The following is a 14,211-nucleotide window of genomic DNA, read 5'->3' on the forward strand; positions in this document are numbered from 1 at the left end:
ACAAGCAATTATTACCAACCAGAAATTATCGAGTGGGAAAGGGATATTAGAACCCATGTGTACACACATACACATACACACACACACACACACACACACACACACACACACACACGCTCCCACACAGCCGTCAACTGGTATTGATTGGGTGCTGGGCGTGTTGCAGGGTTAACGGTGGGTGTAATTCTTGCTTGATGATAGCTTTTTGCGTATCTGTGCGTGTGTGTGTGTGATTGCGTGTGAATGTTATTGAATGTCTCAGATGAATAGCTTAATCGCTCTGCAGGGAGAGCGGTTAGAGAGCCATACATGAAATGAGAAACGACAGGCATGCGTGCACCTGAGTGCGTGTGTGTGTGTGTGTGCGTGGTGGTCAATGCAGATGTGATTAGGAGGTGGTGTGTGAAGTTGAGGAGCAGTAGGTAATAGGCTACGTAGACAGGAGGTATGTGTGTTTGTGTGGAGGGATTTCCTTAAATTAAACTGTTGAAGAAGTTAAAATAAAACAAATATTGTTTAATGTCTTTGTGCTTTTTTTTCAGCACCTGGACCTGTTCACCACCTGAGCTTCACTGAAATCTTGGACACGTCCCTCAGAGTCAGCTGGGCAGAGCCTGAAGACAAGAACGGCATCATCACTGGTTAGAGCATTTAATGTACCTCGTAACAGTCACTCACGATTTCCTCTGCCACCTCCATAATCAAGAAACTTCATCTTACCTTGTTATTTTCAGTCTCTCTGACAGCTTTGATGTGAATAGCTGAAATTAGGTTGAGTTAATATGTTCTTGACAGAAAGTAAGAACACACATTGGTTCGACATAAGACAATTTAAAATTCCCCTCCAGGCACCTTTTAAAGCCTGTAAAATTACTCTGCTAATATTTATTTTTTGTTAAACATGGTTTTCCCACATAAAAACTTAACAAAAAAGGGTCTGGAAGCAGATCCACTCTTTCTCTCTCATTGAGAAATTTTGTATCTGGCAGCTTGACCAGTAAAAGAGCAGTGCTCATCAAGATGGCAAGAGTTAGCATGAGAGGAAACATTGGAGAGATTCAGCTGTTTGTGTGTAAAGCATGTTTTATGTGTTTATGTTGTTTGTTAGTGATGTTACAGTGTGTTCACATTAGGCCCATTTCCACCAAGCACTACAGTACGGTTCAGTTCAGTTTGGTACACTTTTTTTCCGATTCATGTGAAAAGTTGTGGATGGTACCAATGGGACCGTTCTGTACCGTTCACATTTTTGGTCACCCCTCTGTTGGGGTACCTAGCACACAGATCTGGTACTAAAAGGTGGAGCTGTGAACACTGCAATCTGTTTGGTCAATACAGGACGGTCACTTTTGCTGAGGTTTGAGTTGTGGCTGGTTTTGAGCCTCATGTAACCACTGTTCATACTGTGGAGAGTTTTACATATATTAGCAAACTATAACTATAAATTGAAAGGATGTTGGTGGAACGTTCACTTGTAATGTCGATGGATGAGTTGATGATGTGAATCCATCAGCACACCTTAAATTTCAATATGATAACTGACTATTACTTTAGTTTGTATCGTCTCTCTTGGATGACACAGACTTTTTGTAAGGAGTGGATCTTCAAGCATTTAAAAATGCATATTGCTCCTCACTCGGAGGGAAAAAAGCATTGCTGAGCATCATTCCTGTGGGCTCTGGCAACACTAAACCCCTGAGCTTGCCTGAGAAGGACTAAATTCACAAGCCCGCTATTTTTAAATATCCTATCGAGAGAGACTCTCACTGCTGTTTTATTTTGTTATGAAAATGCCGGCATGCAGCCCCATTCTGTGGACGATAAACGAGGTGCAGACTGATAAAGGAGAAAATACAGTGGGTGCTGGATGGAGCAGTGAATGACAACAACCCCGCTCACATTAAAGAGTGCTGTTTGCGACTGAAAAGCTAAGCAGACCTAGGGTCTAGGTACCATGTCTGAAGGGTTACTTTTGGTTCCAAAGGTACCATACCGAAAGTGTTTGGTGGAAACAGGGCTCTTGTCAGGTTGTTGTGTAACTATATACCAGAGGTCTACTCAAAGCTTGTATAAAGATATATTCTGCCACGCTAAGATATTCATATTACAGGGGATAAGTCAACTGTGCTGGAGGTTTCAAGTTTCTTTGCAAATATTTCCATATTAGACAGTGATTGGCTTTTGTATTAGATACTTATCTAATCTAGCTTGCCCGGCATATATTTGAACTTCAAATCTTATGGAAGTGCACAGACATTGCCACTTCCAGTAGAGGAATATGAAAACACCTTTTTAGTGACAAGTTTTGCACAGATACAAGTCAGTGTTGATGAGGTCATTCATTGGCTCTCAACCAGGTGTCCAGGGACCCCCAGTGGTCCTGGAGGGAGTTCCAGGGGGTCTCTAGAAAAATGGGGAATAGTTTATTTTCACTATTTAATTCACTACAGAAGTGAGCCCAATGCGAAGAGAGTCCTTAGTGTGACTATTCTGATCAAAGGTTTAATTCCTGCACGGTTATCGCCTTAACTGTAGCTGACAACTATGGCATTCTGGTCTCAATAACATCTCACAACCAAAATCTTTTCAGAGGGAGGTCTCTGAAGCAAAATCTTTTTAAAATGTTGACCTACTGTGAGTCAATGTAGGGGTCCGTCACAAAGAAAAGGTTGAGAACCAATCTTACAGGGGACATAAACATAAGGAAAATACATTTTCGAGTGGAGGGGATCTTAAAAAAAAAGTTGACATCCCCTAAAGACAAGCAGTGGTGAGGGAGGAACTGGAAATCTTTTACAGGTTCTTCAGTATTCTCCACTTAGTCTTGTATTTCAGTGTCAACAGACATCCTCTTGTCTCTGACACTGTGTTTGTGTACAACTGATTCATCAGCAGTTAATCCCTCTTCTCTGCAGCTTGTCTTCTCACATTATCTCCAACATGCCCTCATCCCACGCCTCCCAACACCCAGGGTGTTGTTTGTGCAGCGCATCACAGAGCTCAAGGCACTCCCCCACCTCCATCCCCACCCCAATTCATTTTGCCTCAGCTCGTCCCTGGATCTGTTAGACAATGGTGCTGGCGAACAGGACAAGCTGCTGTGAATTAAGCGATTACACTACATCGTGTGTTTGTGTGTGTGTGTGTGTGTGTGTGTGTGTGTTGACATGGCCACTCCATGCCCAACATTCATCAGGCACCTACACTACAAGATCACAGTCGAACAGCGTGAGGCTGCACTAGCTTTACTGTCGGTTTACACACTCAGAGGAGTGGGAAAATGGTTTTTCAATCAAGGTCACCTTGCACATTTACTCTTTTCTCCTCAACCTGCTTTTCATCCAGCACCTGGTGAGCACAGAGACAGATGAGGGACCATTCACGCTCTCCAGGGCTATATTCACAAGTGGCCTCACTCACACACACACACACACACACACATTTGAAGGTGGTGGAGTGTGATGCATGACTGTGAAGATGCGTAGGGACAGACAGGGATTTTGACTATAGTTACCCCTCCCGCACTCTCTTCCTCCTTTTTGGCTCTGTCCCTCTCATTATGTGTGAGTGTGTGTGCTCGTGTGTGTGTATATGTCTGCTCTCGTCTATATGCGCCTTTATTAACCCAGCGTGTGCTCTACATCCCCGCAGGCTACGTGTTGTGGTGGGAAGTGTCTGGCGTAGAGTCGAGTCGTGAGGAACGTTCACTGTCCAACTCCACCCTGCAGTACCAGCTGACCGGCCTCACCTCCACCACAGCTTATGCACTACAGGTGGCAGCGCTCACCGCTGCAGGACGGGGCGTGGTCACATCCTCCACCATCTCCACTGGAGTTCCACCAGGTACAATAAACACACACACACACACACACACACACACACACACACACACACACAAAAACACACAGGAACTGGTGACAGAGGATGTTAAAAAAAGGCTTTTGCTTGTGTGTATGCGTATGTGTGTATGTGTGTGTGTAGCAGAGTAAATATGACTGATGAGCTCTTACGATGCCATTGTCTTTCCTCAGGCTGATAAGTGGTTGTTACTGGGCATCCATGAATCATCACCCACACAACCAACACACACATTCACATGCACAGTCACACACCAGAGTTAGTCATTTACAGCATCTTAGAGAACGTTTTAGTGTGCGGTTTGTTTCTGTGTGTGTGTGTGTGTGTGTGTGTGTGTGTGTGTGTGTGTGTGTGTGTGTGTGTGTGTGTACACTATGTGCACACCGCACTTGTGTGCATGATGAGTTTGTATGATTGGACTAAAGCCAAGTTGCAATCATTATTAGTGCTGATTAACTGCAAATGGCAAAGTGGAGGGAACGCAGAGATGGGAGAGAGAGGGCAAGAGACAATCAAAGAACAGGACTGAAGAAGGGAGAGCAGATAGAGAAACATAATGAGGGGAGAACAGAGAACACAGGAAAATGCAATCTCCAAAGAACAGAAGACCAAAGTCTCTCAGAAATGGACTGGGAGAAAGTGGAGGAGAATGGAAGAAAAACTCGGCTCATACAGCGGGATTTTTGTCCTAACATTTTCTGATTACTAATTTATGAATAAAAGCAGAAAAAGTGAAAGCAAGATGGATACAGACAGTTCTTAGATTCAGAGGTTATTCATTAATTCATGAAAGCAAAAGACTGAAGGAAAGACAGAGGAGTGAAGATTAGGAAAAAGAACTGAAGAATGAGCAGAGAGAGAGAGAAAGAGAGAGATCCACCGAGCAAAGATTCTTGTCTTGTTTATTTATTCATGTATTCATGGAGTTGAGAGAATTTTGTCATTCATCTGAGCAAGGCAGCTGATATCAACATTTCCACATTATAACCCTTACAAGTTTGCTGCATGCACTTACGGAGCAATGGCGGATGATAGCTATAATTTGTCTTTTGTCGCATGCATGTACCTCGCTGTATGCAGAATAAATATTGCCTTGTTTCCATAATAACTGGACCCAGTCATGTTATATAGTCCTTTTACAATTTAAAAAAAAAACCTGAGATAGTCTACAGAATCTCTCTGATGTGTCCCAGTGTACTGGTGTGTTACAACACACGCCGTTTGATTTAACACATTGGCTTTACAGATCTGTATTCTGCCACGTTCAGCAAATATGATGCCTGTGATGCTGCAGCAGAATTGGATGGATTACAGCAGATCACACCAGAGCACTTACACCATCCAGAGAAATATTAACCAAACACGGTGATGAGAAGTGGTTGAAAAGTGGGTCTGAAGTACTTGGTCTTGTGATGGGTGAGACAATTTTGAGCGAAGTGGATCGTGATGATTTTTGATCATGTAAATTTTATTAACAGAAACAAGCTGCCAAGTATTTCATTGGTTAGGACATGATCAACAAAAACAAAGACAGCAACAAAGAAAACAGGAGCAGTTGTCACATGAGCTGCCCATCTGACCAACTCCAAGTCAATTCAGCAGCTGACAGTGAAGAAGTCTGTTCAGTACCAGCTATAAATTGTGTGTGGCATTTGAAAGGTGGAGTTGTAAACCTTTCATTGGAATATTTAGTTCTGGTTGAAGTGTGCATACAAAGCGTATTATTATTCCTCTTTGATTTATTCAACTTAACAAAAATGAAAACTCACCACCTAACATACACACTACAAAAATACTATTATTGTTATAACATTATTACTAAAATTAATGTTAGCATAGTTATTGTCATCACTGTTTGCCTTGCATCTCTCTCAATGTATCATTTTGTCATATGGATTACTGTTAATTTATTATGTTGATCTGTTCTGTACACACAACGTTTATTGCACGCCTGTCCGTCCTGGAAGTGAGAGCCTTCCTTAGTTGCTCTTCCTGAGGTTTCTACCATTTTTTTCCCCCATTTAAGAGTTTTTTGGGGACTTTTTCCTTCTGTTGTGAGGATCCAAGGACAGAAGGACTTCGTATGCTGTAAAGCCCTCTGAGGGAAATTGTGATTTGTGATATTTGGCTTCATAATAAGATTGAACTGAATTGAATAGAATAGGAGTAAATAAAAATGGCTTGCTTGTCGTTTACTGAATTCATTGCAACTTTCACCTCGAATGTGGCAGATGCAACTATTCAAACTTTTAGTCAGTGGTGTGGAACAAACTTGCTGCATCGATTACGCTACTGTCAAATCATTTTCCTTGTATTGTAAGTTGAATTACTTGATTTCCATTTATTGATGCTGTTTATACCATTTGCTGGTTATGGAAGCTAGTTATTTTTCCTTAACAGCTTATCCTCACTAAAAAGCTTTTAAAAGTTGGTGTTCCTACAAATTAATCACATATTCTTAACTTATCAGGGCACCATTGTGTGTCAGCTATATTTTGTCAGCTATGTGTGGACATGTTTATACTTAAAAGAATACTTTATCCAGAAAATGACCATTTGTAAATCAATTAGTTGTGATGTGTTAACTTGAATTCATGAAGAAAACTTCGTTTTTGTCACATGCCTCCATGGAAAACAGCAAACTGATCAGCATGATGACGTAGTCATCAGCATGACTACATCAAACACAGCCCGTGCAGTATAATCTTAGTCTCATTGATCCAGTTGTATGCTCAGTACTTCCCAAACACATGCATTTTTGCTAAAACGTTACCATAAAAAACTGAATTGAAACTTTTTTTTAACAAAAATGTATGTATTTTGGAAGTACTGAGCATACGACTGGATAAATGAGACTCAGATAATACTGTGTGAGTTGTGTGAGAGTTTGTAAATAGATTATATGGATTATATAGTTTTGCTGTTGTTAAACTAGTCCCCAGTCAATCAATAGATAGATATGTCAGCTGTTTTCCATGGAGGCATTTTGTGGGTGTAGTATTCCTTTAAGGTGTTTTGGGTTTCAGACAAATATACAGTCAGACAGACGGACAATCAGATGCAGCTTGAAATGGATCAAAGATTTTAGATTTGGGGGGATCATTTTTAAGCCCTCACATGTTTTCAACTTCTCCTTTCTTTCCAGAATGGTTATGTTGCTCAGGCTGCCACAACTGGTCTGCCACATTGCACATTTCCTGTCACTCAGTATCGCCATAGAGATGGAACATTGTTAGAATAAGAATGGGTCAAACATAATTTATGAGACTTGCAGCCTACTCAGACATTTATAGGCCTTGAATGGACTTTAGTGAACTGTGCATGTAATTCACCTCTCGCCTCCACTGGTGTACAGATTCATCTCTCTGTATTGTATCGTCGACCTTGGAAGTATGAATTAAATTGCTCTGACTGAGAGAGATATACAGCTGTAGCATTAGTGCCTGCGCTTTCGTAAATTTAACATTTTTCTTTCTGTGACTAATCTTGTATTTTTTTCTTTTTTATGGCCAAGCATGGGCACATAGACTCATAAAAAATAACTGTAAGCAATTTCTTGGCTCACTCTTACTTAAAGCTTTTTTTTATATATATTTAAGTTGTCACTGGCGACATGGTTTCCGTGTGTCTCTCTTCCTATTATCAGTGTCATTACATGTGTATGAGATAAGCCATGTTGCAGTTCTTACCACATTTTTTCAGTTTTGGAATTTGCACATATTTTTATCCCTTCATAGAAAATGGATAAACATTACTATAAACAAGGGAAAACATTATTTGTCTTGTTAATTTCCTTTGATCTATCCCTTTGAAATTATTCACCATGCTGTGATGCCACAGTCCTTTTCTGCTCGAACAAAGCACTAGCGTTTGCAAATGAATGCTTATTTCACCTCGTCACTGCAGCACCAGCAAGCCGAGGTGATGTTATTCCAAAGAGTTTGTAACTCACTATTTAATCACACAGATTTAGGTCAATAGATATTTGATATACCTGTGAAAGTACATAAAATGCAGTGGTAAGAGGTGACCTGGCAGTACTGGCTGAATGATAGCAAAATTGTCTTGTGTCTTGTATTCTGTTTTCTGTTTGCAGAACTTCCTGGTGCTCCATCAAACTTAGTCATCTCCAACATCAGCCCTCGGACAGCAACACTCCGGTTCCGCCCTGGTCCTGATGGCAAGACTGCCATATCACAATGGATAGTAGAAGGCCAGGTGTGTGTTTGTGTTTATGCACGCGTACCTTTGTGGTCCCTGCTGATTTTGAAACACAGCTGGAAGAAAACTGTTTTCTAACAAACAATATCACCCATGAACAGGTAGTGAAGGAGGATGGAAAGGAGGAGGAGTGGAGAGTTGTCTACCAGAAAGACAACCAGCCGGACGCAAACACGCTGGAGATCCCCGACCTCAATCCGTTCACCCAGTACAGGTGAGCAGCGAACATCCTCGGCCTACACAAGAACATAGTCAAGTGCTACCACACACACAAGTACACCCACACAAACTCACTCACACACATCTCACTCTCCGCCAGTTTCTGCAGTATTGCAAGACTCAGGTGAAGTTAGATAAATCACACAGACACACAGAGAGACAGTTCCATCTGAGACTTTTCTGTTTGTCAGCACCTTCACAGCTGCTGCATGCAGATCCCTATTACCCTCCTGCAACTAGCTAGAGGGGAGAAGAGGGGAGTGGAGGGCAGCAGAGGGGAGGAGAGGGATGTGGGCCGGGGAGAAGAAAGGTGATGAGAAAGCTGGAAGGGCAGCAAAGAGCATTGAAGAGGAGAAGAGACAAAGGGATAAGAGACAAGGAGAATAGGAAATAGAGGAGGAGAGAGGAGTGCCTTTAATCCCTGCTCAAGGGCCGTGCGGAGCCCGCAGTTTATAAACGTGATCTATCGTCCCTCTGAACAGCAGCAACACTTCCTTCTCTTTCTCTCCTTCTCTTTCACTATCAATCTCTCTATCCATCTTCTGTATTTATCAGTCTATCTGTCTATCTTTGCCTCTTGCTCTCTGTATCATTGCCTTCATCTGTAATGGGATTGCGGTGTGTGTGTGCACACAGTGTGCACTCGCAGGGATTATGTTGTCACAGGCGACACCATTGGGACATTAGATGAAGTGATGCACTTGTCTGTGTTTCTTATCCCCCGCTTTAAGTCCCCCTTTTTCACCCTGCTCTCTGTGTCCCTATACAGGGACCAGAACTCATAGATGTAGTCTCTCACACGCACTCCGCACGCTCACACATTTTATCACTCACACCCACACTGAAGCATGGTTGCATTTAGAAATAACACAAGTAGCAAATGCTCCCTTGTGGCTGGCTGTGTGTGTGTGTGTGTGTGTGTGTGTGTGTGTGTGTGTGTGTGTGTGTGTGTGTGTCACCAGGTCTGTTTACTTATATCACTTTTTCTGACTGACTGTTTGGCATCCTCAGATAAGTTAACAATGTGCCAGTGGCCTTTTCAGAATCCTCTGATGGAGAGTTCCAGCTGAAGGATGGCGTCTAGTAAAATGTGTTTTTGTTGAAGCAAATACCACAAATTCTCTTACTATAAGTAAACAAGAAGTTTAAAAAATATTTTTTCTCCATTCTCACTGTGAGGTCTGGTTGTCTTGTTGACATGTCCTGTGATATTTGGATTGTCTGCAGCACACGATGGAACCACTTTGTCTTTTTGGTGATTGCTATTTTTTGCCACTGCTTCTGCAGTAACATGGTGTACTCAGTGGAAAATATAACATCCACCGTTCAGCCTTGAAATCTTTTGGTCATATTGTTTATAAAAAGCAAGTCCAGTTTAGTATTAAACTATTATTGATTTGGGGGATTCAAAAGTGGCAGATTTATAAAAGAAAAGTCAAAACTGAAGCGGTGGAGGCAGGAGGTTCCCTGACTTTAAGTCCCTTGTAATGGCCAAGCTCCATAAACACTGGATCCTACCGTGTTTGGAAATAATTATTTTCTTGTTAATTAATCAGATGATTATATTTCTTGATTAATTGATTGGTTTGTACTATAAAATTCCAGAAAATGGTGACGATCTGTGTTTCCCAAAGCCCAAGATGACGTCCTCAAATGTTTTGTTTTGTCCACAACACAAAGATATTCAGTTTCCTGTCATAGAGGGACAAGTAAAACCAGAAATTATTTATACTTAACAAACTGGAATCACAGTTGTTTTTTCTTTAAACATTTATTCAAACTGATTAATGGATTGTCAAATTAGTCAGCGATTAATTTAATGCTTAACAACTAATTGATTAATAGATTAATCATGCAGCTCTAGATTCTACATTACAGTGCATCATCTGTTGTTAGATCCTCCGTGCCAAATAAACACACACGTCTTTCAAACGCCATAGCCTCACTGAGTAAGTCAAGCCTTCTGTTATAGAGTCTCCAAGCCCTCTGAGAATACCCCACGATGATATCACTATAACATCAGAGTTATATTTTGAAACTTGGGAGGTCCCCTTCCAGAGCCGCAATTGACATAATTCAATTATTTTCACAGGCTAGTAATACTTCTCATGACAAATAAACTAAACTGGCTGTTTGTAATCAGTGGAGTGTCCCTTTAACTGTGCTCTCTGTTCTCATCAGGTTCAGGATGCGGCAGATGAACATTGTTGGCTCCAGTCCCATGAGCGCCCCCTCCAGGCTGATTCAAACCCTGCAGGCTGCCCCTGATACACACCCCTCCAACCTTACCCTGCTGTCTGTAACACAGACCAGCCTGAGCTTCACCTGGAAGGTACTGAAACACACACAGATACACACACACACACACACACACACACACACACACACACACAAACATGGCCCTGGATAACCGGTAAGCAGAGCCGCTCGTAACAGGGCTGGGGTGCGGCCAGACGATGGTCGCCCCTCTCCTATCTCGCACCACATATTTGTGGAGAACCTGGTGCTAGATCACTTGCAGACAACCTGTGTCTGGGTCAGGGTTTTGTAGCAGGGCAGCTCCCTCGCTGCAAACTATCGAAAGTCAGCCCTTGATCCCAGCTTTTGTAGGGTGGCTGTAGCTCAGCAGTAGAGTGGGTTGTCCACTAATCAGAAGATCTCCGGCTCCTCCAGTCTGCATGTCGAAGTATTCTTGAGCAAGATACTGAACCCAATAGCTGTTCCAGCGGTGTGAGAGTGTATTAAAAAACTGAGTAGCAGGTGGCACCTTGTATGGTTGCCTCGGCCACCAGTGTGTGAATGTGTGTGTGAATGGGTGAATGTGACTCATAGTGTAAAAAGCGCTTTGAGTGGTCGGATGACTAGGAAGTCGCTGTACAAGTACAAAACTTTTGTCTCCCCCCTCTGGCAGTGAGAGTTCGACACAAACAATGTCGATCCATACGTATGACATATGCCTGCAGTTGAGTTCCAACAGGCAGGTTTTAAATTGGCACAGCTCTAGTATTTCACAGATATCTAACGTGACATCTATTGCTGCCCTTGATCCCTTCTCTTCTTTCAGCGTTCTGCAACGATGAAAAGAAACACCATAGGTGAACATGTTTGTCCCAGCTGTCAATTGATTTTTTTTTTTTTTTAACTGTAATCATTCCCTTTTTATCTGAAACATCCACACCAGAAATTTTTCTTGGACACTTCTTAGGATTTCCCTCCATAGCTTCTGCCATACCCCTAGCTGCTGCTGTGTTGCTATGGTCTCTCACCATACCTGCCCCTTTAAGTTCTGACTGGTTGACGTTAAACACATCACTTTCAATGTGCAAGAGTGGGAAAATTGCCACAGACATCTGACACTACAACGCCGGTGTGCTGTGAAATACAGTGAGCTTTCCCTGGCGGCTACAGGCTTAATCAGCATTGTGTGAACTCGTTTGCCAAGGGCTTTAATGTTCATTTATATTCACAGATGTTCATTTATATGTAAAAGTCATGCGCTCTAGCTTCAACTCTTTAAAACATTAAAACTTCTCACTGCCCCTTTACAATCCTTCAAATAGTCCTAATTCTACTGATGAGGATTTTTTTGTTCCTTTGCTCTGAATCTCTGTATATTTGCTCCTATTTTTGTATTAGTGCATGTGTTCATATGTGCATATGGGCGTGCACTCACCAGCAGCAGGACTGAACAGGTTGAGTGGCTGACAGCCCATAATCAGTGTCTCTTCTTGTTATCAGTGCTAATGCTAATCTGTCATATTTCCCATTTACCGTGTGGACTGCTAGCAGCACAAACTGCGATGTAATTTTCTCCTTACTGTCTTTTCTTTGTTGCTCTTGTTCCTGCTCTTCGTCCTTCTCTCTTTCCCTCCCTCTCTCTTTTACTCCCCATCCCCTCTTCTATTATAACATAAATGGAGAGCAGAGTATTTTCCATTTAAGAGTTGGAATGAGAAAAAGAGCCTGTCAAATCAGACACAGACACTGAGGCGGTATGGGCTACCTGTGCAGCATGCTAATGGGATTTTACCTGCATGTTAGCGCCCAGCCTGAGCTATGCTAGGTTTTCTGCTGTAATGGAACCATCACAATGGTTTTAGCTAAGGCTATTATTCTAAGCTGCATATTAAGGGTAATAAAGCTAATGTGACATTCTGTATTATGGCTCCTAAATGCTAAGCTGAGCTAAATCACTGGGGTATTTAAAATGACTGGGTGTCTCACTTCCTTATCTGCAGCGCAGCACAGAGCAGCCACTGTACAGTGTTGGTTAAAATCTGTGGAATTGTGTGTATGCTGTGAACAAACTGAACTTCTTTTTAGCCTGATTTCAGGGCACTGAATATTAGCTGGCAGTGGCTGTAATGCCTAATGACATGGTGGTTCACGGGCAGAGCAGAGAGGATGAGGTGACAGAGAAAAAGTATGGACAGGAGAAGGAGGGAGGGAGGGTGACAGGAAATGAGAGTGGAAGGAAGTAAAAGAGGATGACAGAGTGTGAATAAAACAGGGAAAAGAGGGTGATAGAGAGAGAAAGATCAGAAGATGGGATGTCAAAGAGGAGAAGACAGTAAAAGGTTTTTAGGATGTACTTTAAAGTTAGACATGTCACATAAATAACCATATTCTTTAGAGCTGCAAAATGCCTTTTTACTTTTGAGTGTGTGTGTGTGTGTGTGTGTGTGTGTGTGTGTGTGTGTGTGTGTGTGTGTGTGCGTGTGTTTGTAAGTTTTTGTTTATATCACGTTGTGGAGACCTAAACTAGATATTCCACTTATGGTGTCGAGACCCACCTTAATTTTAGGTCTTTTTTGATGCCACCATTCAAGGGCATCAAAGCTCAAAAGGTTCTCCTCAAAGTGGCTTTAACAGTTTATTTTGGGGGTTTAAAGGCCTTTAAAAATGTACTGTCCCCAACAGCTTGTTGCTATGAGTGATGGGGTCCTACATTATCTCACAATTATTTGACAAAGCTAGAATAGTTTTTGTTACTTCACATGAGAAATGTTGCTTTTTTTGTTGTTTTTCTCGCCCACTGGTTAGAAGTGGGTGGGGCTCTGCTGGAAAGAGGTGGTGTCACATATTTCTGTGAACCAATCAAAGGTTTTTGGTTTTTTTTTAAAATTTATTTATTTTTTTTATTTTTTTTGGTGGGTAATTTGCTTTTGTTGCCTTACTACTTTCAACCAAACCCAATCAAACCACCAATTAGGGTTGCAGCAGTATATCAGTTTCAAGGTAAACTGTGATATGAAAATTGATGGTTATCATACCGTGTACATTTGCTTATCCACGATATTGAGAAAAAAATGCAACTGGATTGAGAATCTCACATTTATTTTTAGTTATTTTCAAAATGGAGACTGCTTACACATACTTCCATATAAAATGGGTTTCAAGTTACATTTCTAGTAATGACATGTTGTTCAACCACAAATAACCCTTACAATATCATTCCTTTAAGGATCATTCTGACTGATAATAATAAGAATTCTGTGATATCATGATACCACAATATTTTCTGAGATGCTTATCGTACCATGAAAATCTCATACCATTGCAACGCTACCGCCAATGCATGCGTTTGAGAAGTACTGAGTATACGACTGAATAAGTGAGACTTGGATTATACTGTACAAGTTGTGTGAGAGTTCGTAAATTAATTTGTTTTGATATAGTTTTGATGTTATTAACGTGGCCCCCAGTCAATTAATATGGCATGTGAGAAAAACAAAGTTTTCTTTTTTTCTTTTTTTTTCTGACACGGCATGACTTGATTTGTCATTTTGTGAGTGAAGTATTCCTTTAAGTTATAAACACTTATTGGTATAGAAAAGTCCTTGGGATTCAGGGGTTTTGTACTTGTTCTTAGGTATATATATATGTGTGTGTGTGTGAAAGTGTCCAATTTTA

General features: G+C 41.4%; 1 protein-coding gene across 2 annotated transcripts in view; it reads left to right on the plus strand.

Annotated features, from left to right (window-relative positions):
• The window catches only part of LOC125886087 (protein sidekick-1-like), a 270,398-nt gene that overhangs the window by 209,026 nt on the left and 47,161 nt on the right, over positions 1-14,211 (plus strand). For both annotated transcript variants that reach the window (XM_049572031.1, XM_049572032.1), the window contains exons 21-25: positions 543-641; positions 3,652-3,843; positions 7,955-8,076; positions 8,181-8,293; positions 10,480-10,630. In XM_049572031.1, the coding sequence (XP_049427988.1) occupies positions 543-641; positions 3,652-3,843; positions 7,955-8,076; positions 8,181-8,293; positions 10,480-10,630 (677 nt within the window). The remainder of the gene's footprint in view (positions 1-542; positions 642-3,651; positions 3,844-7,954; positions 8,077-8,180; positions 8,294-10,479; positions 10,631-14,211) is intronic.

This window comes from Epinephelus fuscoguttatus, linkage group LG3, assembly GCF_011397635.1.
Source record: "Epinephelus fuscoguttatus linkage group LG3, E.fuscoguttatus.final_Chr_v1".
In the NCBI taxonomy this organism is placed as follows: Eukaryota; Metazoa; Chordata; class Actinopteri; order Perciformes; family Serranidae; genus Epinephelus; species Epinephelus fuscoguttatus.